The sequence below is a fragment of the Neolamprologus multifasciatus genome, chromosome 15 (genome assembly GCF_963576455.1).
Source record: "Neolamprologus multifasciatus chromosome 15, fNeoMul1.2, whole genome shotgun sequence".
NCBI classification, from domain to species: domain Eukaryota; kingdom Metazoa; phylum Chordata; class Actinopteri; order Cichliformes; family Cichlidae; genus Neolamprologus; species Neolamprologus multifasciatus.
The window spans coordinates 35,160,340-35,185,881 of record NC_140453.1 but is presented as its reverse complement, the minus strand read 5'-3'; the positions used below and the strand labels follow the sequence as shown (position 1 = coordinate 35,185,881).

Here is a 25,542-nt window from a genome sequence, read left to right as displayed (position 1 = left end):
GTTTACTTTTTGCAGATAAACCTGACTCCATATTACATAGCTCAAAGGCACATTAGCATACCACTATCTTATCCAAACCTAGTCATTTCTGGAAATAAAACTAAAATCAAGGGTTTGAAATGTGATTCCACAAACTAATGGGTAAAACCATGTGGCTAAATCAATCTTTTATATACAATCACACTTTTTACCTGCATATTTTCAGGTGACAGGCCAATGTGTTTCAGTGGCATCAGCAGAGGATGATTCCCTGTGAGCAGCACAGCTGCTAGATGGATGATCAGCTCGATGACAGTGTTTTCCTCAATGGTATTACCAGGTTGGATGGTAAGAGCTCCCAGTCTGTTATAAATCAATGCTGACGCAAAATTTCTTACTTCTCTTTGAGGCAGGTATCTTGAGCCGTTAATGAGGTCATCAAATCCATTACATTGCTGTTGGGGATACAGAAAACAACTAAGAGAAGCAACACACTTTTTTTTTTTTTTTTTACTGTGTAACAGTATTAATAATAATAAATGTCTCTCTGTGCAAAATGGGTTTAAAAACATAAACAACTGTGGGATTGAACTGGGGAACAAATTGTGGCAGGGTAAGCCTGATATTTGTATCCCACTGTATTTTTTTTTATATATATAAAGAGCTAATATCACCAAAATTTCATTATAAGAAGTGTTTGTGAACTAAAATCAATAATTTGGGATGCTGTTTGTTCATGATTTGGACAGCCCAGTGCGTGCTCCCGACGCAGGGGAAACAAATTCTGTTGGGGAGACCTACCTTGGCACCGCCGTTGTGCAGGCGAAGCCAAAGGCAAGATATATTTCATCATATTTTCTAGTCTTTGGTTTCGAAGGAAGTTGGTTTGGAAGCATATTTGGCGATGCTTCATTCTCTGCTTTGCATTTGTGTGGGAGCCCCGTCAAAAACCCGTCCATTATGCTAGCAGTGTCCGAGCATCCTTTTTTTTTAAAAATTCTTACCGTGCCCCCACTTTGGGAACCTCTGCCTTAATACATTAGCAAGGCAATCTGTGATATAATAGTCTAACTAGCTGTAGATATTGACAGTTAACCATGTCATACACAGATCAAGCCCTCTAATTTAGCATTTTTTTAATTAATATTTTAATATGCTTTATAATAAATCAAGATGTAGGCCAGTGTTTTAGCTTAGCTTGGGCCAGGTCTGGCAATGATACCACTGTTTATGCGATGGCATGCCATATCTGGCTCGATTGTGGTTTGGGTTAAGTGGCCCAGGCTCATAGAAAACAGGTCTGGCCCGGATCTGGCATCAAGCTGGCACTTCTGACTGACTGGTGTCATGGCAGCGTGTATGTTACGGTCCTAGCTGGCCCTCCTGAAACTGCCCTTGTGTGGGTGTGGTGTTTTCTCTCCGCCTCTTCCTCTCTTGCTCCAACCCTGGTCGTGTCCAAATTCATGGGCTGCATCCTCCTGAGGACCCGGCCTTCGCGGTCTACGTGGGCCGGGTCCTCAGGAGGTCGGGTAGGCCGGAAGTAAACGGCTATGGAATTGGACGGTCTAGCCTTCTCGATCTACTCCCGCCCTTAATTCAGAGTATTTCCGGTTGTCAGCGCCACTGCACGAAAATCGAAAATGGACCCCGAAATCTTTCTCCGTTTTTTGTGTTCAGCTGGTGGGGTGACAGACGTCACCGAAAACGTCAAAGCACTTTTGCAAATATGTCAAACTTTTGACAAACCGAGCAGATATTTGAAGTTTACACACCCACATTCTCGCCTGAAAATATGTTTAAAGTTTATTTTGTGGCCCAGAAAGATTAATAAGAGTAATTTTAAAACTTAGTAGCGGCCGCCATTGCCGGAAACTGGAGCTTGGCTGGGCCGCGCTATGAATTCTGGGATATGGTGGGCCAAGAAGGACACACCCGACCCATCCTTCGAATTCGGGGAAAAGGAGGACGCATTTGTCGGCTGCATTCGGAGGAGTCTACGAATTTGGACAGCCTTCGGCGCGTTGCTGTGACGTAATCGGTCTACAAATGCGGCCTCAGGAGGATGCAGCCCATGAATTTGGACACGACCCCTCTGTCTCTCTCTTGCTCTTCTCTCTCCCCAGGACACAGCTGCTGCTCATTGGCCTCATTTACCACCTGGGCCCAGTCAGCAATCACCTGTCTGAGGTCATATAAGCTGGGGATGAACTGGATGTATGAGGGTGGTTTTCTCTGGTGTAGCCGCTTTGTGGTCTAGGTGTGTGATTGGCCTGCCTGTGGTGTGGAGTTGTGGAAGCAGTATGCAGTGTAGCTGCTACATGTGAGTAGTGTGGGCTTGTGGGCCTCGGCAGCAGTAAAGCTAGCTGCTGCTAGTGACAGGGTGAGCTTGTGGGCCCCTGGAAGTGCCTCCTCGTGGTGTGGAGTTTTTTGTTTGGTTGTTGTGTTCCGTGTTGTTGCAACCTTTTTCTTTTTCTAGTGTTATTGGTAAAACGGTGTTGCCGGCTCTTTATGTTAAGATTATCTATAATAAAAACTATTTTATTTACTAAACACCTGTCTGTTCTCCTTTCATTCTGTTATGGACCCATTTGTTACCAGTCCCCACACACACCCCTAGACCTTCATCGTGGGGACGTAACAGTGTATGTCAACCAGATGTGGGCCAGGTCTGGCAATGATGGCAGTTTTTATGTTCCTATTTTCCTATTTTCCTATTTTAGTTAGAAGACACAAATGCCATGTTGCAATACTATACTGCTATGGTAGCCAATGTTTCAAATGCAGGTTTGAGAGGTTTGTGAGTGTACACTTTATCCAAAACCTAGTGAGGGTTTACTCATGTTTACCAATGGGATTTGGGATTTTATTCATGAGTGATGTTAAGGTGGAGTGCAACTTGGACTGGCAGATTGGTGTAGCCTCAGCAGTAATGCACTGTACCAGACTGTTATAGAGAAGAGAGAACCAAGATGTAATTTATCAGTTATCTGCATTCCAGCACTCACCTACGGTCATAAAATCTTGGGAGTGACCAAAAGAGCAGGGTCACGAGTACAAATGACCAGTGATGGGAATAACGGTGTTATATGTAACGGTGGAGCTAAGGGGGCAAAACAATCACATGAGTGCTGCTGTTTGACTGAGGAAGAATAAAGTAGTCGTAGTAAACCAATCACATGACCACTTCAAGACGACAAAGCAACAAGGTGATATATACCAGTTTTTAAATTGTGTTGATAGGCCACGAAAACCAGAGTCATGATAAACAATATATACGAGTTGTGTTTTCCTGAATACTTTCATCATGTTTACTGTGTAAGGGCAGCACTAGCAAGCACTCTCTACATATGACCAAAAAATAAAAAAATAAATAAAACAAAAAACAGCCCTTTTGTGTTGGTGGAAAAATGTACAATGTCGACCAATCAAAAAATGATATGGCAACATGACATTTGGTTGTTTAGGAAGAGGGGGAAGTTTTAGGAGTGATGGCAAGAAAGAGAGAGACAGAAAGAAATGAGAAATGAGAGGAAATGGAAATGAGAGAGAGCGAGTTTTGAGATGTGAGACATTTGTGACATTTAGCGTGTTTGGAGTGTGTAGTTAATGTGTTGTCTTGTGTAGTTAGTGTGTAGTGTAGTGGATAGTTTTGTGTTGTGGGTCAGAACAATAAGGCGACTGCTGAATGTTACAGGTGCTGCCAAAAAGCCACCAAAGGCAGATTACAGTGTAAACGCTGTCTCCAGGTAGAAAACAGGAGGAGTGATACACCTGCTGCTGTCAGACCTGCAGGTATCAGGCTGTGATGTTCTCCTTTATAGTGGACAGAAATGATTTTTTAGAGTGGCACAAATAATTTGTGTGGCATCTTATTGAATTCAGAACACCTGATTGTTATGTAAATAGTTTGAAATGGTTAGTTAAAAAAGGGTAAAAGGTAAATGGCTGCAAATAACTTTGTTGTTTGCAAAACTTGTGCATATGATTTTAAAATTTACAATTTATATTTGCATTTAAAGTTATGAAAAACATGTTTGTGGTTGTTACCGTAAAAACTATAACTTTTTCTACTCAGATTTTATGTTTTTGTCTGATTTTAGATCAGTTTTGCTAATATAGTATGTCAAAATTAAAACATAACTGTAAATCCAGACACATGAGGTTGTGCTGAAAAGGATGATACCAAACAAGGCAAATTAAATAGTTTTTAAAGGTGAAATGTAGAAGGGAAAAATATGCCAATTGTATCCTGGACCCCAGAGGGTTAAACTTTTTTTTTTTAAAGTAACACAATAGTTACTTTTCCTAGTAATTAATTACTGTTAGAATCTTGTAACTCAGTTACTAACTCAGTTACTTTTTTGAAGAAGTAACTAGTAAGTATAATTGCCCAACTTGCCCAACACTGCAAATGACTGAAATTACTTTCCTCTGCAAGGTGGCTGGACTCAGATTTAGAGCTAGGATTAGGAATTAAGACATTGGGATAGAGCGTAGAGTAGAGCTGTTTCTTAAAATTATTGTCTCCACTGGAGACAAACTAAGTTAGCAGTGTCTGAATGCATTTTCTCCATATTCTAATTTTGCCACTGTTCATACCTTGGGAGTAGGATGAAGACCCCTGTTTTCAGATCTGTACAGAGTTGTAACCTCTCGGAAAAGAGCCAGCAGGAGAAACACTGTCCGATTCCTTCGTGTAGCCATACATTTCTAGTGTATTTCAAATAAAAACAATAATAAAAATCTCAAGTATAAATAGAGATGCAAGAAAAAATGGGCATATAGAGTATAGCACTATGGTGAGTACAATAACTATACAACTAAGCATTTACGGTCTTAGCAGTGATACTGTACAACATCACTTGCAGTGCTCTATGACTAATGAGAAATGTTTCAATAAACTACCCACCCACGGTTTCATCAAAACAATATAACAGTAATAGGTAGATGAAACATGAAGGAGTGTCCGTAATATATTTATTACAGGACAGAAATACCTCACAGACTTCTTCTATCTGCTCGATGTTGCCGTCTACTAGTGCCTTGGCAACTGCATCTCTCACAGCCTTGTACTCCTCTCCATACACAAGATACTGGTCCATCAGGCCTCCATCTTCATTCTTTTGACACTGTGAATGGAATTACAAAGCAAATATGTTTAAGTACATAAATTAGACCTGAGTTATTCTGGTGACTATGAATTAGTTGGATAACTGGCATAAGTTGTACACCATGGTTTGTTTCAGTGTTTGTAAATGAAAAGCTACAATCAAATAATTAATGTCTGTGCTATGAGTGGACCTTGCAGTTCCATGCCCATTCAAACTTGAAAGAGTAGTTGTCATACAGCTAACTGATATCTACAGTTAGCTGTTTGAATTCTGATATCTAGTTAATATCTACAGTTAGCTGTTTTTGTTTCATCTAGAGAGGAATGGCTTATTTGAAGAGTTTCAGTCAGGTTTCAGAGCTCATCACGGCACAGAAACAGCTTTAGTGAAGGTTACAAATGATCTTCTTATGGCCTCTGACAGTGGACTCATCTTTGTGCTTGTTCTGCTAGACCTCAGTGCCGTGTTCGATACTGTAGACTATAATATCCTGTTAGAACGATTAGAGCATGCTGTAGGTAATATGGGTACTGCGCTGCAGTGGTTTGTATCATATCTATCTAATAGACAACTTGTTCATGTAGCTGTAGCTCAGGTGGCAGAGCAGCTCAGCCACTAACTAGAAGGTTGGTGGTTTGATCCCAGGCTGCTCCAGTTTGCATGCCAGATACTAACCCCATGTTGTTCTCCGATGCATCCATCGGAATGTGAATGTGTATGAATGTTAGATACTTAGCACTTAAGAAGGTGTGATTGGGTGAATGCATTAGTGCTTTGAGTGCTCAGACAGTATTATCAGAAGGCATAGCATACATTTTCACCACTATGCAGATGACACCCAACTCTATCTATCCATGAAGCCAGATAACACCAGCCAGACAACACACACCAATCAGTTAAACTGCAGGAATGTTTTAAAGGCCTGGGTGGCCTTTAAATTTTCTGTTTCTAAATTCAGATAAAACTGAGGCTATTGTACTCGGCCCAAATATGGTATCTAACCAGAGTTTTATATATTAAACAAATATGTTGGACTGCTTTCTTTCATTTGCACAATATATCTAAAATTAGAAATAGCCTGTCTCAGAGTGATGCTGAAAAACTAGTTCATGCATTTAGTACTTCTAGGCTGGACTACTGTAATTCATTATTATCAGGATGTCCTAAAAAACTCCCTGAAATGCTTTCAGTTAATCCAAAATGCTGCAGCAAGAGTACTGACAGGGACTAGAAAGAGAGAGTAAATTTCTCCTGTATTGACTTCCCTTCATTGGCTCCCTGTTAAATCCAGAATTGAATTCAAAATCCTGCTCCTCACATACAAGGTCTTAAATAATCAGGCCCCATCTTATCTTAATGACCTTGTAGTACCATATCACCCCATTAGAGCACTTTGCTCTCGCACTGTAGGCCTACTTGTTGTATTTAAAAGTAGAATGGGACGCAGAGCCTTCAGTTTTCAGGCCCCTCTTCTATGGAACCAGCTTCCAGTTTGGATTCAGGAGACAGACACTATCTCTACTTTTAAGATTAGGCTTCAAACTTTCCTTTTTGCTAAAGCATATAGTTAGGGCTGGATCAGGTGATCCTGAATCCTCCCTTAGTTATGCTGCAATAGGTATAGGCTGCTGGGGGATTCCCATGATGCATTGAGTATTTCTTTCTCACTCACTATGTGTTAATAGACCTCTCTGCATTGTATGATATTTGTTATTAATCTCTGTCTCTCTTCCACAGCATGTCTTTTATCCTGTCTTCCTTCTCTCACCCTTACCGGTTGCGGCAGATGGCCCCGCCCCTCCCTGAGCCTGGTTCTGCCGGAGGTTTCTTCCTGTTAAAAGGGAGTTTTTCCTTCCCACTGTCACCAAAGTGCTTGCTCATAGGGGGTCATATGATTGTTGGATTGTTCTCTGTATGTATTATTGTAGGGTCTACCTTAAATATAAAGCGCCTTGAGGCAACTGTTGTTGTGATTTGGCGCTATATAAATAAAATTGATTTGAATTGAAAATGGTCACTGTGCTTCCTCAGCTGAAGTCTACTGTCACTAGTAAAGTAAAACAGAGTCATCCAGTTTGGTTATAAAAAAACAAACATACCAATTCATATACTATGCATTAAAAACTCAAGCAATTGATTTGCCTAATATCAGTTTAGTGCATCTGAAGCAAAAAACAAAAAAAGTAACTATCATGAAGCAAACACCAACCCCTTCATGGCTAAGCTGCTGTTCACCTGACATTTACCCCAGTGATTTTGAAGTGGATAGCCAGATAGTGCTCAGGGCCATTTCACTAGTAATTTATCTGCTGGTATGGTTGTCTTCCAGGACTCCCTGCCCTTCCATATGCACAAGTGGAAAGCTTAAAGGCAGGGAGAGCTGCAGCATGAAAGTCTTACAGATCAGGGATCAAAGACATAAAATATAAAGTTGGTTAAGTAAGCATGAACTGGACCTGGACTGGCTTGCAGAGGCAGTAGCAGCAGCTAAATAGATGACCTAAATGCTATGAACTGATTTACCCAGATGGCTGGCTGAGCTTTACTATCTGGACAACTAATGCTCAGTTCATGTTGATTTAACTTCAAGCTGACAGTAGGACAAATGATACTATGATGAACTTGTGTCCATTTGAAACTCTTTCATTGCTTATCCATTTAAATGCCACTACTGCATGTCATCACTTTGTGTCTTCATTCTCCAGTTGCGCTCCAGTTGTGCTTTTCCCTGTTTGCTGTTTGTATTATCTCTAGGGTCTTCTTTTTTGTTTTCTTTCCCTTTAACACAACTGGTTTCTACCACATCTTGCTCATACTGTAGTCTCCCACGCTGGCACTGTTGGTTGACTTCTGGCACGATAAGACGTATGTCATCCAGATATGGGCCAGGCCTGGCATAGATGGCACTGTCTATGTGATGGCATGCCATATCTGGCTTGATTGTGGTTTGTTGTATGTGGCCCAGACTCATAGAAAACAGATCTGGCCCGGATCTGGTGTCAAGTCGGCATCAAGCTGGCTGACTTCTGGCATGGTAAGTGGTATGTCATCCAGATATGGACCAGGCCTGGCGTAGATGGCACTGTTTATGTGATGGCATGCCACTTCTGGCCCGATTATGTTTTGGTTTATGTGGCCAAGGCTCATGGAAAACCGGTCTGGCCGAGATTCCGGCATCAAGCTGGCACTTCTGACTGACCGGTGTCATGGCAGGGTGTATGTCAACCAGATGTGGGCCAGGTCTGGCAATGATGGCACTATTTATGTTCCTATTTTCCTATTTTAGTTAGAAGACCCAAATGCCATGTTGCAGTAACAGTACTGCTACAGTAGCCAACGTTTCAAATGCAGATTTGACAGGTTTGTGATAGTGATGTGTCGGTCGCGAACGAAACGGCTCTTAGAGCCGACTCTTTGAAGTGAACGACACAAGCCGGGTTTTTTTTTTCTTTCTCTCACCCTCTGTCTCGCACTTTTTTTCCACTTCACTCCGCACGCGAGCCTTGTGCTTTGCGCTGGGAAGAGGGGGGAGGGGCGGTAGTTACACTCGCAGTAGCACAGGAACAGAGCGGGAGGGAAAGAGAGAGAAAGAGACCCAGGGACAACAACGTCACATTAGAAAGGTATAGTAATCATCCACAACTATTTTCAGTTGCGGATGATCAGAAAGTTTATTCATGCAGGCCTATGTGACAGAGAATGCGCATGTTCTTTTTGTTTTCATATTTTAATTTATATTTAATTGTGTTGTGGTTTGCAGTGTTTTGTGTTGTTTCACTTTAAATTTGTTTAAAAGGAAAAAGCTGAAAATTTAAATAGTTAAAAGTTGAAATTTAAATAGTTGTTTTTTGTATTATATAATTTATTTATTACATTTTATGTGGAGTGAATAAATAAAAATATTGTGGTCGGGCGCAGTCTGTGGTGCCGTGCAGGGAGAGCGGACGCACCTGCACGGCATCCTTAATCATGCCCATCGAGTTAAAAACACGGGGACTCAGGGGTTGGGGTGTGTTGTGGTGTGATTGAATAAAATGGCTCTAAGTGATGCTCTGTGGTCCCGCCGTGCCTTATTCACACCAGACTGGTGCCGAAACACAGGAGGCGGCACGGCGGATCCTTAACGGAACCAGGGAAGGGAGGAGCTGGCCCAGAGGGTGGCCGAAATGGTGGCCGCCCAGCGAGAGCAGGCGGTGGAGGTGCGTTGCCAGCAGGCGGAGGTGCGTCGCCAGCAAGAAGAGCTGCAGGACCAGACCGAGCGCCACCTGGAAAGGATTGCGGAGCTGGCGGCGCTGCTCTGGGCCTGGGCGCCACCTCCACAGGTTTGTCCCGAGGGCAGTGAAGCGGTGGAGGAGCCGCGTGAGGCACCTCATCAGCCGGAGGTGGCAGACGAGGTACGCGGGGATCTGCGCCTACCGGAGGAGGGGAACAGCCGGGTGAAGGGCTGCTCCTGCTGGGAGTGGTGGAGGAGCTGCTCCAACCGGAGGCGGCAGAAGAGGCGCGCGAGGGTCTGCGCTGGCCGGAGGAAGAGGAGCCGCACGAGGGGCTACTCGAGCCGGGAACTGCGGCGGCGGTGTTGACGGAGAAGCCGCGCGAGGAGACAGAGGTCCCCGTGCCGGGGGAACCTGCTCGATTGGAGTTGGAGATCGGCATGCTCACCAGACCGGCCTCACAGCCACCAGAGGCTGGTGCACGGCGGACATTTGCCCAGCTACATGTGAGCTGGGGCTCACGACTGTGCCGGCCGCGCTGCGTCCACCTGCCACGCAGCCGACCTCCGAACCAGCCTCGCCGGCGCCGCTGGATTCGTGGGCGACCACCTGAACTCGCACCTCCCTGTCGCTTGGCCGGGGCCCGGGGGTGCCGACGGTCCGGGCTGATTCCCACTCGCGGTGGGGGAGTAGGTTCAGCCGGATGGCTCCCCGGGCTCAATCGGGCGATGGGGTTATGTGGTGGGGCGTGGTCTGTGGTGCCGTGCAGGGAGGGCGAACGCATCCTTAATCACGCCCGCCTAGTTAAGGGAGTCAGGGGTTGGGGTGTGTTGTGGTGTGATGTGATTTGAACAAAATGGCTCTAAGTGATGATCTGTGGTCCCGCCGTGCCTTATTCACAATATACTCACAGTATATTTACGGTGGCCAATAGAGACAAAGCACATACAAACTCCAAAACACGTACAAACTCCAAAACACGTACAAACCCCAAAGCACGTACAAACTCCAAAATGTAAAAACTCCAAAACACGTACAAACTCCGAAGCACGTACAAACTCCAAAACACTTAAAAAACACAACAGAAGTGCTCCAGGATGCTAGGGACAGTGTTGAGCTTTTGTTACCTAGTGGCTCCACAAGCCAGGAAGTACCAACGACCAGATTGGGTGCGTGGTAGTAACAGGTAAATGAACATTTTTTCAAATTATGTGAATATATATTGTGCTTTTGTATAAATACACAAACAATACAGATATGCTTTCAATTGTGTAATTTAAGTGATCTAGGTAGCTCTGTTTTGGAAGTTCAGTTAATGCTAGAAATGTGTTTTGGAGTTTGTACGTGCTTTGTCTCTATGGGCCACCGTATATATTTATGTATAAAATATATATAAATAAAACCACGTTTTTTTTTGTTTTTTTTTTACATTAGTAATTCCTTTTGTGCATAATTTTATATTGTTGTTAATAATAAATTAATTAAAGCAACAAAATAACCTGAAGAGCTGGTTGGGAGCCGAAAGAGCCGGCTCTTTTTAGTGAGCTGAGCCGAAAGAGCCGGTTCTCTAAAAAGAGCTGGAAATCCCATCGCTAGTTTGTGAGTGTACACTTTATCCAAAACCTAGTGAGGGTTTACTCATGTTTTCCAGTGCAAGAGGTAGAGCAGGTCACCTACTGAGCGGAAGGTTAATGGTTTGATCCCTGGCTCCTCCAGTCTGTATATCAAGAGTGTATGTGTATGAATGTACAGGGTGGGCCATTCATATGGATACACCGTAATAAAATGGGAATGGTTGGTGATATTAAAGTCCTGTTTGTGGCACATTAGTATATGTGAGGGGGCAAACTCCTCAAGATGGGTGGTGACCATGGTGGCCATTTAGAAGTCGGCCATCTTGGATACAACTTTTGTTTTTTCAATAGGAAGAGGGCCATGTGACACATCAAACTTATTGGTAATGTCACAAGAAAAACAATGGTGTGCTTGGTTTCAACGTAACTTTATTCTTTCAAGAGTTATTTACAAGTTTCTCTTTGTTCACAGCCATTGACATGTCGAAGAGGTTAACACGTGAGGAGCGGATCGAAATTGTGTTGATATCTGGTGAATGCAGTAACCGGGTCAGTGCAGCAGATTTCAATGCAAGACACCCTATGAGACCACCCATCTCCCGTGCTACAGTTAGCAAACTGCTTGCTAAGTTTCGTGAAACTGGTTCAGTGTTGGATTTGCCAAAATGTGGACGCAAGAAAACTGTCACTAATGAAGAAACATCAGTGGCTGTCCTAGCTTCATTCAGCAAGAGCCCACAGCGTAGTGCTCGCTGCATGTCACTGGAGAGTGGCATTAGTCGAACATCCCTTTGGCGGATATTAGCTACTCACAAATGGCACCCTTACAAACTCCAGCTACTGCAGCATCTCAACGAGGATGACCCAGATCGGCGCACAGGATTTGCAGAATGGGCAAAACAAAAATTGGAACCGGACCCTCAGTTCACGCAGAAGATTTTGTTCAGTGATGAGGCAAACTTTTATGTGAATGGTGAAGTTAACAAACAAAACCACCGCTATTGGTCTGATACTAACCCACATTGGATGGATCCCTCCAATTCTGTTGGAACAACAAAAGTGATGGTTTGGTGTGGTATATGGCGTACAATGATAGTGGGTCCATTCTTCATCAATGGAAACCTCAAGGCCACTGGATATTTGAAATTGCTACATGATGATGTGTTTCCCTCTTTATGCACTAAAGCTGGCACGAGTTTTTCCAGCAAGATGGTGCACCACCACATTATGGGTGCCAGGTCCGAGCATTCCTAGATGAACAGTTTCCTGGAAAGTGCATTGGTCGTCGTGGGCCAGTGGAATGGCCCCCAAGGTCTCCCGATCTGACCCCCTTAGACTTTTATCTTTGGGGTCATCTGAAGGCAATTGTCTATGGCAGCGGTCCCCAACCTTTTTTGCGCCGCGGACCGGTTTATGCCCGACAAAATTTTTACGGACCGGCCTTTAAGGTGTCGCGGATAAATACAACAAAATAAAACTAGTACCGGTACTGAAAAAAAAAGAAGATTTATTCATAACACATGTGAAAAGACCCAGGAAAACCGAGTTAACGATAAAAACGATAACATAATAACGCTGAAAACCGATAAAAACCCTGAAAACCATACATTTCACACCTGAGCCTCAACTCTCGCGGCCCGGTTCCAAACGACTCACGGACCGGGACCGGTCTGAGGCCCGGGGGTTGGGGACCGCTGGTCTATGGTGTGAAGATATGAGATGTGCAGCACCTGAAACTACGGATACTGGATGCCTGTCCTGGCATTTCTCCTGCGGTGTTGCTATCAGTGTGTGAAGAGTGGGAGAACAGGGTTGCATTGACAATCCAACACAATGGGCAGCACATTGAACACATTTTATAAGTGGTCAGAAACTTGTAAATAACTCATGAAAGAATAAAGTTACGTTGAAACCAAGCACACCATTGTTTTTCTTGTGACATTAATGTGTTTGATGTTTAATGTGTCACATGGCCCTCTTCCTATTGAAAAAACAAAAGTTGTATCCAAGATGGCCGACTTCTAAATGGCCACCATGGTCACCACCCATCTTGAGGAGTTTGCCCCCTCACATATACTAATGTGCCACAAACAGGACTTTAATATCACCAACCATTCCCATTTTATTACGGTGTATCCATATAAATGGCCCACCCTGTAGTTAGGAAGCACTCAGTTTAGAGAAAGTGCTTGATTGGGTATATGTGGCATGTTGTATAGAGCGCTTTGAGTAATGCGGGAGAGTAGAAAAGCACTATATAGGAATCAGTCCATTCACTGTCTGAACAGAGTTTCGTCATGTTACTTTTGCACTATTATGTCCCGGCACATGTTGTTATTACATGGCTTGATTAAGGTACACATTAGGCTGACATCTAGGCCAGCACAGGGCCAGCAGTGTGTCTGCAAGATGTGTGTGGCTGCACACATCTTACACATGGCCCACATACCGCAAAGAATGACGGCCCTTTGGTGGCTCAGATCAGGTTTGCCAGAGGTAATCCACACATGGATCACAGGACCACCAGTGTGTCTGCAACTGGCCTTGTGCTGGCCCATGTGTGGGCCACCTCTGGTTTTGTTAAGCGCTTTCTCTATCGTTAGTTCTGGGTCCATTTGTAACTGTTCTGGCAATCGTTTGTCTTTCAGACCCACGATATGCAAAGTCCCGTATCCACCATGTTCTGCCAGACAATGCAGTGCAGTATGGAAGCTGTCGATTGATTCACCCGTCTTGTTAAACTTTGCTTGCTCAAATATAATGTTTCTGCGGGCTACGAAATGAGCATCCAACCTCCTTTTAACGGTCTCATAATCCCTTGCCTCCTCGGGAGTCAGGTCAGGTGCCTCCTCACCCGTAGTGTAGATAAGGGTTTTCACTTAATTTTTGTCCGCTTGCGTCTCCAATTCAGACGCGATGCGAAATCTGTCAAAATGCTTTATCCATTTTGTCCAGTCATCCGACCTAAAAGTGAACTTCTCCTGTGGGGTAACTGGATACTGACTCATATCGTCACGTCTCTTTTTGCACAGCTCCTCCTTGGCTGACCTCTAACCTGGTCCCAACGCCGAAAACCTTCGCTTATGCCCAAATAACATTTTCAGTTTTCTTCTGACACCATGTTCCATTATTGGAGGTTGTGGGTGTTATCTAACTGGAGGCATAACTCACAGACACACGAGACCTGGGCCGTTTCTCAATTCTCAAGTACACAAGTCCGTACTCGCGTTCTCGTTAAGTCCGGACTTTGTAAGTTTGAACGGGAGTCCAGACTTGCAGAGAACGTGTGACTCTTGATCATTCTACAATTGGAACGGCAGTATACCTGTTGACATCACAGCTCCGGAGTTTTTACTGCTGTCCTCTCTTGATTTAACTGTGATTAATATTTGCAATGGAAATTACACATGACATGAAAAAAAATTACACATGATGTAGTAGATTTTTTCAAAGAAATAAGATAATTTAAAAAAGTATCTTAAGCACTAATTTGCTACACATTGCTTACATATCATCTGTTTTATAATGTCTAATAAGCCTCATACAGTTAAGCACAATCACTACATGACTGAAACACAAGCTTACATATATGCCTGAATTAAAACAGTTGAGATGTTAGAACACTTTTATTTTTACTTTAGTAGACACTCAAAACTTACAATAGACAGCTGGGGTTTTAGAAGGGACTTAAACAAATATTTAATATATAATCGGATCATGTTTGGAACAGCCTTCAGAATCTCAACTTATTAACATGCTGTTTTTGTTCCCAGTGAAAATGTTTCCTCCTGAATTTAAATATTTTTAATGTTAGATTTAATTCAGAGTCAGCTAATCTCAGCCAAACCAATTTACTCAGGAACAAATAGAACACTAAAATAAACCAAACATTAACATTTATCTAAGTGACTTATATATCATGTTTAACCTGAGTAGCGAAAGACCACAGTGGTTTTGAAAACGATGTGTCGTGAGTCCGCTGTTCTCGTCGGCTCTAGGGAACCTTGACCTCCCGGTCTGCTATCAAGCTGATGTGTAACAAACGTCTCAGAAAATGTTGGAGCACTTTTGCAAATATGTGATGTTTTGATAAATCAAGCACATATTTGAAGTTTACAGAGCTACATTTTCTCCTGAAAATAACTTAAAAGTTTATTTTGTGATGCAGAAAGAGTAGTATTTAAAAGTTTTTAGTGTTTGAGTTTTGGACGAAATGCATTCTGGGATATTTGGCTGTACCAAGTCCGCACAAGTCACAACCGATGCATGCTCGATAAAATGGAAGGAGCGAGGGCACATCTGGAAATTTTTATCGTTCTCGGCTTGATGCGTACTTTGAATTGGAACAGTACTTGGTCTCCGACAGATGACGTATCACAAGTTCACGAGAACGCAGGAACACACAAGTACACATATTGAGACACGGCCCCGCCATTACTCCAATGACTGTCCTTTAGTATTTTTCCATCCCCCTCCCAACAACAACTCAGTACAAACGTTTCTACCTCTTATCATTCACCTGATACTACGGCTTACACTTCTGTCTAAAATGTTGTAGGATCTTTACCTTATATAATAAAGTGCCATGAAATAACTTTTGATGTAATTTCATACTCTGGAGAAAATTACATGAATTTATTTTTTGACTCATATTTTTGCCAGTAAAATAACTCATGACTGTTGAAGTACCTGCTGATGTATCTCTTCAGGGAAAAGCCAGAAGAACTCAGGTTGTTTCACCATCGTTTGAACGTACTCAACACCCTGTGATTCGCTGAGCTTGCGGATGAGGTAAACACGGTACCAGTTATTCCCACTGTCCTTACAGAGCTTTATCACCATGTTTAGAAAATCTTCTGCTCCATCTGGGACATGGTTGCCTGCAACAACGACAGACTGGTTGTTTTAGTTCCTAAGCACTGGAAACTATAGTAGTTCAATGCAGTAGTGAAGTTATATCTCACCTGACAGTCTGTCACTGATGAGCTGGGAAGCCATGATGAGGGTCACACGCAGTCGGGCAATATGCTGGAGGTGTTGAATAGAGACTGTTGCTGGAGCAGAAGTGACTTCAGCCAAAAAGGACTGCAGGAACTGTGTTTCATTAATGAAACACTGTAACTCTGCAGCTTTGTTGCCCTCCTGAGGCATTTTCTCCCAGATGGAGTCCTGCAAATATCACCAGTTAACTGTCACTTCATCTGACGTCTATCAGCAACAAGCAAAAAAACCAAGGACTTTGTCATACTGCTGGTATTCAAACTGTGCCCTGTTCAGATATAGCTGGATAACTACATATGTTTGAGAATACATAAACAACTCCTGACTGAAACTACTTTTACATTTACATTAAATCCAGCAGAGAGGACTCCTTCTGCTGATCACTAGTTTAAGTTTCATTCCAGAAGGAGAATATTTACATTATGTTAGTGGGTTTCACGTTCATGTTCACAACTATAAGTAGAAAAAAGAAAACAGAATTTCAGATGTCCTTTTAGAGACTTTTGTTTTTGGAGAATAATACATGCTCCCTAAAAGGTTGTGGTTATTCTTCAGTTACCACTTGCTTTAGAAAAATTAAAAAAATGTCTTTATAAATCCTTTTTTATTCCTAAAAAGGAGAAACCTTCTTCTCATCAGTTTATTTGTATAATGTAACACTATTACATATTATTTCCAAAGGTTTTTTTCTAGTTTTACCTCCAAACAGTTGATGTATAAGGCATAGAGCTCTGTTTTATCCACATCATCAACAAATCTGCTTTCTTCAACAGATGACAAATGCTGCTGCAAATATTTCATGACCTCTTCAAAGCTGAAACACAGTTAGGTCAATCATAGAGGGTAAGGTAAACAAGTTCAAGTCTTTTCACACATTTTATCACTAAACATGCAAAATTCCCAATGCTGAGAAACTTTTCAACACTGCTCAAAACATTGAAACATCTATGTTAATTCAGACTAAGAGTAATTTTACAGTGACATATTTATAGTAGGATGCCTACCTGAATTTCAGTAGCAGTTTGAGAATTACAGATCGCACAACTGGGTTTTTATCTGGAGACTCGTCAAAAGGTGATAAAGCTTTGGTGTGAATCTCTTTCTGATCTGTTTGGAAAATAATCTAAAGTTAACATTAAAAAAGACAGAGAGTAATTTATTCTAGCAGATTTTGATCACTTTTTTGTAATTTTTGAAATCTGGAAGGAAATGATTTATATTATTTATGGTTGTAGTGATCACATGAGAAATTATCCCTGGATTCCAGATTCTTTAGAGAAGAAGGTGAAAACCCCCCAAAGTGGTACCTGTCTCAGTCATCAGGTAGGAAAAAAGGTGGGCGATGACACCTCCATCTGGAGGTGTATTGTCCTTGAAGCACATAGTAGAGAGCAGATCAATAAAGAAACTGTTGCAACGTTGCCTGAATCCTGCATTTTTCTTGATAGATGCTCTGGAGAGATACAAAATGTAAATTAAGCATAATGTATATGCACTATGCCAAACGTTAAGCTTTGTAACCTGATTCCCCAGAACTGATTCTCTCTCAGGATGTCAATGTGCTTACTGATACTGTGTTTTATGCACACTACAAAACAATATATTTAATTATAAAGTGAAACTCTTGAGATTGAGACTCTCTTTTGCAAGAGTGTCCTGGGATGACATAGCATTAACTTAGTTTTTATTTTCACAGCAGAAGAAACCTGAGCTCCCAGAGAAAACCTTCACAAGCACAGGTTAAATATGCAACCTCAACAAAGAACAACCTTACCCAGGTTTGAACCCATGACCATGTTGCTGTGAGGCAAAAGTGCTAAGCAACAAGCCACTGTACTGCTATATTTGCAAATGTTGTAGAACGAATGGGTGACACATCGATTATAAGTGGCAGCCTGTAACTATATTTCATAAAGGCAAATATGGCAATCCTGCCATAACAGTTGAACCAGGGAAGGGGCAAAAGGAGCCAATCTTGTTACCCTGACGCATACAGACAGTAGTAGGTTCCACCTGTGAGATGTTTTGCATATCTACTTATTATCATTTAGGTAATTCCTTCAAATACTCTAGTAGGATAAGCCTGTAACACGTATCATGTCAGCACTCTGGATTGAACCTTTGCTGAAGCCTTAAGATTGAAAAACTTTACACATACTCTTTAAGTTTAAAGCTGTTTAAGGTATTTCTGAGAAGGTTGTAATATAAAGCAGCTGTATAGTTATGAATGTGAAAAACAACCAATTCCTGTGAATGTTTACACGTGTGTTATCAGCTATTTACACAAATAAACAATCTCACCTTGTGTCTTCAGAAACATGTGGCTGGAAGTCATCTGGTAATTGTTGGCGGCAGGTAGGACAGAACGCATGTCCTGCATCAAGGCTTTCCTTGATACACGTTAAGCAGTAGATGTGATAGCATGGCAGCCCCACTGGTTCTAGAGGCTCTCTCATGCACACCCCACATTCACCTCCAAACCTTCAGGAAAATGCAACCAACATCAATCAAATTACCCTTAAATTCTTCCATATTTCATATAAATTAATTTAAAGGCCAGCTTAAAGCAAAACAAGGCTTTACCTGAAAATCTGATTAGTTGCCCCCTGTTTACAGGACTTCAGGACTTCAACTACTGCTTCAAAGGCCTGTGTAGACTTTACATCCGAGTGTGTCTCCACAGCCTTAAACATAGGTTAAAATAATAAAGAATACAGTAATTATAATCATTATATTAATTTATTTAAGACAGAAGAACAAAACAATCTTATGCCCAACTAAGGTGCTTTGTCTCATTAAAACAGACTTCTGTGCAATATGGACAGGTTACAGACAAAAAGAGTGCCTCCATCATCTTGCGTAGGCGAAATTGCTGATGTATTGGACAATACAGAGGTCTTTTCATTTTGTAAATTAAACCTAAATCAAACAATTTGCACTGAATAATGATTGGTTATTTGATTAGGTGTGACTGTGACCTTTTGTTTAAAACAAAACAAAACATAAACTGAAAACAAACACACACATATACAAAACACACTTACTCTACTAAGGGTTTTAATGTGGTTCAAGACCAGTGTCCTGAGCTGATTGTCTTCATTTTGGAAACCCAGCATCAAATGTTCCACAAACAACGAGAGGATGTAGATGCGCTTCCAACCATGACTGCAAAATATTACAGACCATGATCAAAGTTAGTATGTTCTTGATTATATATATACACTAATGATAGACTAATGATATGAGCTGTGTCATATCATCCTGGTAATTTTTATGTGATATAAAATATTAATGCTTCAAACAACAAGATAAGCTTAGGCACGACTGAGCTCCGTGTCAGCCTCTAAAGACAACTGAGTAAAAAACATGGAGCTACTTAAATAACCAATAACAAAGCAGAGTACAAAATATGGAAGACTATGAAGAAGGAGATACTAGTAGCTGTTGATGTGCCACCCAAATGTAAACAACCGACTCAACAAGCTACACTTGCTAATTATCAGGAAGAGCCAGCGGTGGATGGAAATTTATGCTGTGGTCACATAGTGGTAAAGCAGGACAAGAAGTTGGCTGAAAAGCTTGACCCAACATACAATGTCCCAAATAGAAAACAATTTTCAGTTTTATTATATGTTGATACTGTGCAGCATTGTAGAATTACACAGTTGAGTTGAGTTACTTTAGTTAGTGTTCAACTAGTACTAGTGGTTATTTGATACTTAGAATTTCCAGGAAGATATTACGTAGGGTACTTTTGTGCTTACATTTGACTTATACTGGGTCATTCATACTGGCAATATATTCACACTTAATATGAGATTGTGTCATCATTGACAGCAGCTCATTGGAAAAGAGGACAATGCCCTTTATTTTGTTTGCACTAATACATGTTGCTGCCCGCAAGCTGCAATCACACACACAAAAAAAAGTTAAGTTTTTTGTTTCTTTATCATCAGAAATATCATTATTACAGATTTTCTTATAATGTTTTGACATGACTTTAGGGCTATATCACCCACCCCTACAGCACTATCAAAGTCAGCATTTTACACCTGTGCTAGGATTTACTAAACATGTTGGTTAGAACTGGGCAACAAAATTCTACTTTCACTGCATCAGTATCTTACCTGACATCACGGAGCACTTTCTTGCAGTGCTCACCATATTGTTGAAGATTATTTTGAGAGCAAATCAATTCCAGTGAAGCCTGCACTTTCTTCACCTTCCTCAGCCAATGCTGGCAGTGGGTATCACTCTCTAAATTACAAGGTTCCAGGCTTTCAACACATGCCTTGGCTGCATAGACATCCAAAACCTACAGCAGAACAAAACAGTTTGCAAGTGATTAAGCAGTTTTCTAATATTTATAATATCCTTTGAACAGTTCTATGATTGTTAAAAATATCCACACCCTAAAGGCAATTTTATAAATAAATTCTCAGAGCACTAGGAATGAAGAAATACACTTACCATTTCAGGACAACGTCTAATTTGCTGGTTTCTTTGCAAAGGTGAAACAATTTCAGTGTGTAGAGAAATCATCCGTGAAAGGTTCTGAAGACGGCTTTGGCAAAAATGATAGGCAATGTGGATGAGCGGTAGAGAAAGCTCATCATCTCGTTTTTGTCTCTGTATTTCGTCAACACAGCTGGCCATGGCCTGACAAAGTAGCTGAGGAGTAAAGGCCCAAGTAGATTACTGACACAATATTTGTTTGGAATATTAGTAACTTAAACTGGCATTACATTTAATGTATTATTTTGATTGAAAAAATTCTGAATGATTATGTCCCAGTCGGAGCCATGTAAAGCACCAAATACAAAGTGTAATTAACAAAGCATTCCTTTGATCTGCAAACTTATATTTGAACCTTTAAAGTTACCTTTAATGATTACTTTTTACCAGTACTTTGATGAAAAGATTTAGCTAATCCTAATTGCTCCACTATATTAGAGTGTAGTAAACTGGACGGTTGTGACAACTGAGAAAAGTTTGTGCAGTGATTTTTTTCTTCTTATTGGATTTTATGTTGTTGGGTAGTGGGATTTACCTCAAACCAAAGGTAACATTAATCGAACATAAGCATTTTCAAGAAAACATGAAGCAAGCCTATATTTGAGGAAATGAAAAGTCACATTGTACTAATGGAGGCAGTTATTGTGCATTTTCCTTCATTCATCTCACCTCTAATTTTTCATCTGATGCCACTTTCATGGTCATGGAAACAAAATCCTGCAGGTACTTTTTGAAAAATTCTTTTTTCAATTTTTCATTTACATTTTTTGCCATGTAAATGCCAAGTGGAGTTTTCAAGAACAAATCATGGAAATCCCCAAACGAATGCTCTGTAAGAAAATTTTAAAAAGGTAAGAGTTCCATTAATATATTAGGATTCAATTTAAAAAAAGGTTTAAACTAACAATTAAAGCACAACTTCAAGGCATATTTACTTTGATGTTTTGATTGTCTTGCTTGCATCATGAGCCCATCTAGGAAGTCTTTGATCCACCAACTGAATGGCATGCGGCAGCACATGGTGTGGCCACCTGTGATGTGGCTTTGTACCATTAATACTCTGTAAGAGGGCCAAGATTAATTTTTTTTTACAAATGCTATTTTCAAATAGATGATGTGCCAGAAAATTAACCACTTTGACAAGAGTAATTTTACCACTGATCATTTAAAAAGACTGTCCCTTAAAAACCCCCAAAGTCAAACAATTTGCACTGAATACACTGACCAGCTACTTAATTAGTTACAATTGTTCAGCTGCTCATTAATTTTCTAATCAGCCAAAGACAGTAACTCAGTGCATTTCGACAAAACAACCTGATCATCAATTGGTATTTTAAAACATAATCATTGCTAGGGTTGCATCTCTGAACACAAACACCTCAAATCTTAAAGCAGGTGGGCTTCTAAAGCTGCAGAAGACAACACTGGATACAATTCCTGTTAGCTAAGAACAAGCAAGTGAGGCTAACGTTTGCATGAACTTGTCAAAGCTGGAGAGTGTCAAATTCTTCTATTGCACTCTTATGGATCCATCCTACTTTGTATCAATAGTTCCAGCTGCTGGTGGTGTAATGGTGTGGGAGATATCCTTTGGCCAAACCATGGGCCCCTTAGTACCAACTACATGTAATTAAACACCATAGCCTACGTATTACAGGTGACAATGTTCATTCCTTTATGATGACAGTGTACCCATCTGATGGCTGCTTTGCACTATGTCACAAAGATCAAATCATCACAAACTGGTTTCTTGAGCATGAGAAAGAATTCTCTGCACTCAAATGGGCTCCACAGTTACCAAATTTCAATCCAATAGATGTGGGAGATTGACATCAGAGATGTGCAACCAACAAATCATCCACTGTGTGATGCTATCATATCAATATGCACAAGAATTAGGCAGTTCTGAAGGCAAAGGGGTCCAATCTGATATGAGCAAATACCATAACCAAAAGATACCTTTCCACCCTCACATACGGCACACTGAGCATCTCTTTGTTCCCAAAAATTTCAAGCCAGAGGTTCCTGATATCTTCTTCATCTTTCAAGAGAAGGTCCATATTGCAATCTCGGTCAATGATTGAGACCAAGTAGGCCAGAAGTGGAGTGACAACCGCTTGGATTTTCCTCCACAGTGTGTGCCTGAAAGAAATATTCATGCAACTTTCACAAAATCAGCCTGATATTTGCTGATATCAACCCAGGGTTACAGGTGAGACAAGTAACTGTTGTGTCTTGTTTGGAGTTGTGTATTTTACATTTGACATAAAATGTATTTCAATAAATGATGAATAAGATGAATACCCCCCCCCCCCCCCCCCCCCAAAAAAAAAAAAAAAAGGTATGGTATGAGGCAAATGTTACAGAAACTTACAGAAATGTCCCTCCTTCTTGAAGAGAAATGACATTAGATGCCTCATTCAGGACCCAGCTTTTTGGATTGGGGATGTTGACCTCATAATCCTTTAACAGTGAGTGTAGACGCTTCCTCACAATTTCTGCAAACACTCCTTGAAAACAAAATTAATTTATGTCATCACATTTTTTCATCAAAATGCATTTTGGCTGCAGTTTCATTGTAGCTGTGCATAACACTGACCCTACTGCGAGGTAAATATGAATCTGTAAGTTTTGTTTGAAACTTGTGTCTTAAGTTGCCACATAAAACGGGCTGACTGTTAGCTGCGATTAGCCGCTAACTTAGCCTAGTATGTTTGCTTAGCTCATGTCCTGCTCTGTACTCATGTATTTAGTGTGTTAACGTGAGAATATGTGAATACAGCAGCTGTGAGTGCTGCTGCTGTGCCTTGCTGGTGGCCTTGACCCAGTTTCCCCGACTAGCCCCTTGAACTGCCTGGAGCCATGAGTACTGTTGTTTGCACGTGCTTTTATTTTAGTGCTTGGCAACAAGTGAAGCGGCCATGTTGTTTTAGGTCCCAACCATTGACGCACCCGAGCCACGACTCAGGCCTGCAACGAGGTGTTTGCTAACACAGACAGACTGTTGCAGTTAAGGTGTGTGTGTCGGTGAGAGTGTGTGTGGGCCCACCATATTATTTAATTATTTGGTTACAGTTGATATTAGATACCTTACCTTTTGTGTTATTGGAGATAATCATTACTAAAGTGGAGTTGAATTTATAATTGACCTGCTTGTCTGTGGTTCATTTCCATATAGTCTATTTTATTGCACATTTCATGTCACAAGCATCAAAAAGGGAGTATCAGTAGTAAGTAACAAGAGGAACCCAGGACCCCTCTCAACAGAACGTGGGACGGGTGTTACATTTACATCATTATTTTCTAACCTTGAGTATAATTTCCATCCAGAAGAGTGAGCAGATTTTCAACCCTCTTGGTGCTAAATTCTCCACTGTCCACTTCATCTCTCAGCATGCTCACTGCACTCTGCACACAACTTCTCACCAGATCTATAGTATCAAATGCATCTTCCAAAACCTGAAAAAAATTATCACAAAATAATTGTGAATTATTATTAATAAGAAAATTAATAGCAATGATTAACGCACACAACATTTAAACCACTGCTTACTGCTATCACTGCATTCTCAGAAGAGTAACTGTCAAGTGGGTGGGATATATTAGTCAACCAGTGAAACTGTCTTACATAACTCAGAATCAAAGATTTTCTGACAGCTGTTTGAATTCAACGAAACATTTAAATAAAAAAAAAAAAATCATTTTTTTCCCCATATTGATATCATTGCAATATTTTAAATATCATCACTGGATATCGGATTTGATTAGACAATAAATGTAAAAGAGGGAAAGTGGTAATAAATGTTAAACCTACTCAGAGATGAATAAACTGCACTTTGGTTGTGTGGAAATACCGATATTCTATCAAGGTTTAAATGTGGTAAATAACACTTACAGTGGATTCAGCTATTTGTGGTACACCGGTGTAATCTTCTGTCTCCATGGCTTGGAAAAAAAGAATTATTATTATTATTATTATTATTATTATTAGTAGTAGTAGTAGTAGTAGTAGCAGTATACAAAAGGAAAAACAATTGGTGATTTACCCTCAGGTCGATCTTCAAAAAGATCACTGATGCGTTGGTTTTTCAAAGAAAGAACATCTGAAACAAACTCTTTTGATCTTCTGAGATCATCGATGTGAACAGATCTCCAAGGACCTGAAAAGGTATGAATAAGAAAGACACAGTTAACTGTTGTCCTCTGTGAACACTCAATTTTGTGATGTTCATGTTTAATGTGTTACATAACACATTAAACATGAAACATGTTTATTAAAATATATATTAACATTAAAACATCACAAATTTGCTGACATGAAATAAAACCTTTGCTTTGTGTGTGTGTGTGTCTGTGTCTGTGTGTGGCAGGACTAACCGCCTTGAAAACCAACATAGGTCGTCCCACCCTCCATTCGAGGTAGCTTGATGACAAAGTACACAAACGTCTTCATGTCATCAGTAGTGTCATACTTATTTATTTCATTGAAGCACGAATATCTTTGAAATTCAAACAAGAAAGTAAGAGAGAAAATTAGAAATTTTGCACTAATGTTAGCAAATTATATAAAAGTCATTATGGGATGATCTTCCTGCTCACTTGGCTGAAGAAAGAATATTCCTTCTGTGGGAGCCTTCATCATACTCCGCTTGGATAATAAGCACTTTGTCTGCAAGTGTTGAGCCCAGAAATTCCCTAGTATTGAGACATATAGTAAAACATATATTTGAATAAACACAACAATAACTAAGTGGTATGTAGATCCATACATCTACTCACTATAATAGACACCATTAATTTTAATTCATTATAATAAGAAAGATCACAAGATATAAAAGCACAAGGGTGTAAAAAAAAAATAGACAGGTGATCAGTTTAATTAAAATGAACACCAGCAGATGATTTATTTATTTATATTATGAATGCATACCTGATTTTCTTGAGGAAAGAGTACTCAGTATCAAACTGCTGGAGTGATAGCAGCTGTACAGCATCCAGCTTTATCTGGTTCTGCAGCTGTTGAGTGTCTGTTGCAGTGAGCAGCCTGGAAAAGGTTGTAACCTTGAGAATAGAAAAGAAACACAAAATGATAAAAAAAAAAAGACAAGCCACATTTTGTGTATTGTCATGTCTCCTTCATGTGCCATTATA

The 25,542-nt window shown here is 40.7% G+C and overlaps 2 protein-coding genes across 5 annotated transcripts in view; both read right to left on the bottom strand.

Annotated features, from left to right (window-relative positions):
• Positions 1 to 25,542, bottom strand: part of LOC146502561 (E3 ubiquitin-protein ligase rnf213-alpha-like) — a 71,789-nt gene that overhangs the window by 11,127 nt on the left and 35,120 nt on the right. For 3 of the 4 annotated variants that reach the window (XM_085132699.1, XM_085132702.1, XM_085132703.1), the window contains 23 exons: positions 25,322 to 25,452; positions 24,991 to 25,086; positions 24,769 to 24,890; positions 24,438 to 24,551; positions 24,287 to 24,336; positions 23,700 to 23,850; positions 22,766 to 22,901; positions 22,351 to 22,533; positions 21,327 to 21,451; positions 21,061 to 21,221; positions 20,347 to 20,547; positions 20,004 to 20,191; positions 18,921 to 19,041; positions 18,460 to 18,560; positions 18,178 to 18,357; positions 17,184 to 17,329; positions 16,881 to 16,983; positions 16,576 to 16,690; positions 15,840 to 16,044; positions 15,565 to 15,755; positions 4,977 to 5,108; positions 4,579 to 4,689; positions 192 to 434 (listed from right to left, as the gene is read on the bottom strand). In XM_085132699.1, the coding sequence (XP_084988825.1) occupies positions 192 to 434; positions 4,579 to 4,689; positions 4,977 to 5,108; positions 15,565 to 15,755; positions 15,840 to 16,044; positions 16,576 to 16,690; positions 16,881 to 16,983; positions 17,184 to 17,329; positions 18,178 to 18,357; positions 18,460 to 18,560; positions 18,921 to 19,041; positions 20,004 to 20,191; positions 20,347 to 20,547; positions 21,061 to 21,221; positions 21,327 to 21,451; positions 22,351 to 22,533; positions 22,766 to 22,901; positions 23,700 to 23,850; positions 24,287 to 24,336; positions 24,438 to 24,551; positions 24,769 to 24,890; positions 24,991 to 25,086; positions 25,322 to 25,452 (3,306 nt within the window). The remainder of the gene's footprint in view (positions 1 to 191; positions 435 to 4,578; positions 4,690 to 4,976; positions 5,109 to 15,564; positions 15,756 to 15,839; positions 16,045 to 16,575; positions 16,691 to 16,880; positions 16,984 to 17,183; positions 17,330 to 18,177; positions 18,358 to 18,459; positions 18,561 to 18,920; positions 19,042 to 20,003; positions 20,192 to 20,346; positions 20,548 to 21,060; positions 21,222 to 21,326; positions 21,452 to 22,350; positions 22,534 to 22,765; positions 22,902 to 23,699; positions 23,851 to 24,286; positions 24,337 to 24,437; positions 24,552 to 24,768; positions 24,891 to 24,990; positions 25,087 to 25,321; positions 25,453 to 25,542) is intronic. The other variant, XM_085132700.1, reaches the window with a different exon arrangement.
• LOC146502562 (uncharacterized) lies at positions 8,638 to 15,557 on the bottom strand. The gene is made up of 2 exons (XM_085132707.1): positions 14,481 to 15,557; positions 8,638 to 14,443 (listed from the first exon to the last, which is right to left on the bottom strand). Exon 2 carries the CDS (start codon positions 10,083 to 10,085, stop codon positions 9,165 to 9,167), a length of 921 nt encoding a protein of 306 aa, XP_084988833.1. The 5' UTR covers positions 10,086 to 14,443; positions 14,481 to 15,557; the 3' UTR covers positions 8,638 to 9,164.

Coding starts and splice junctions, on each gene's coding strand:
- LOC146502562 (XM_085132707.1), bottom strand. CDS start 10,085: ATGCGTTCGCCCTCCCTGCACGGCACCACAGACCACGCCCCACCACAT.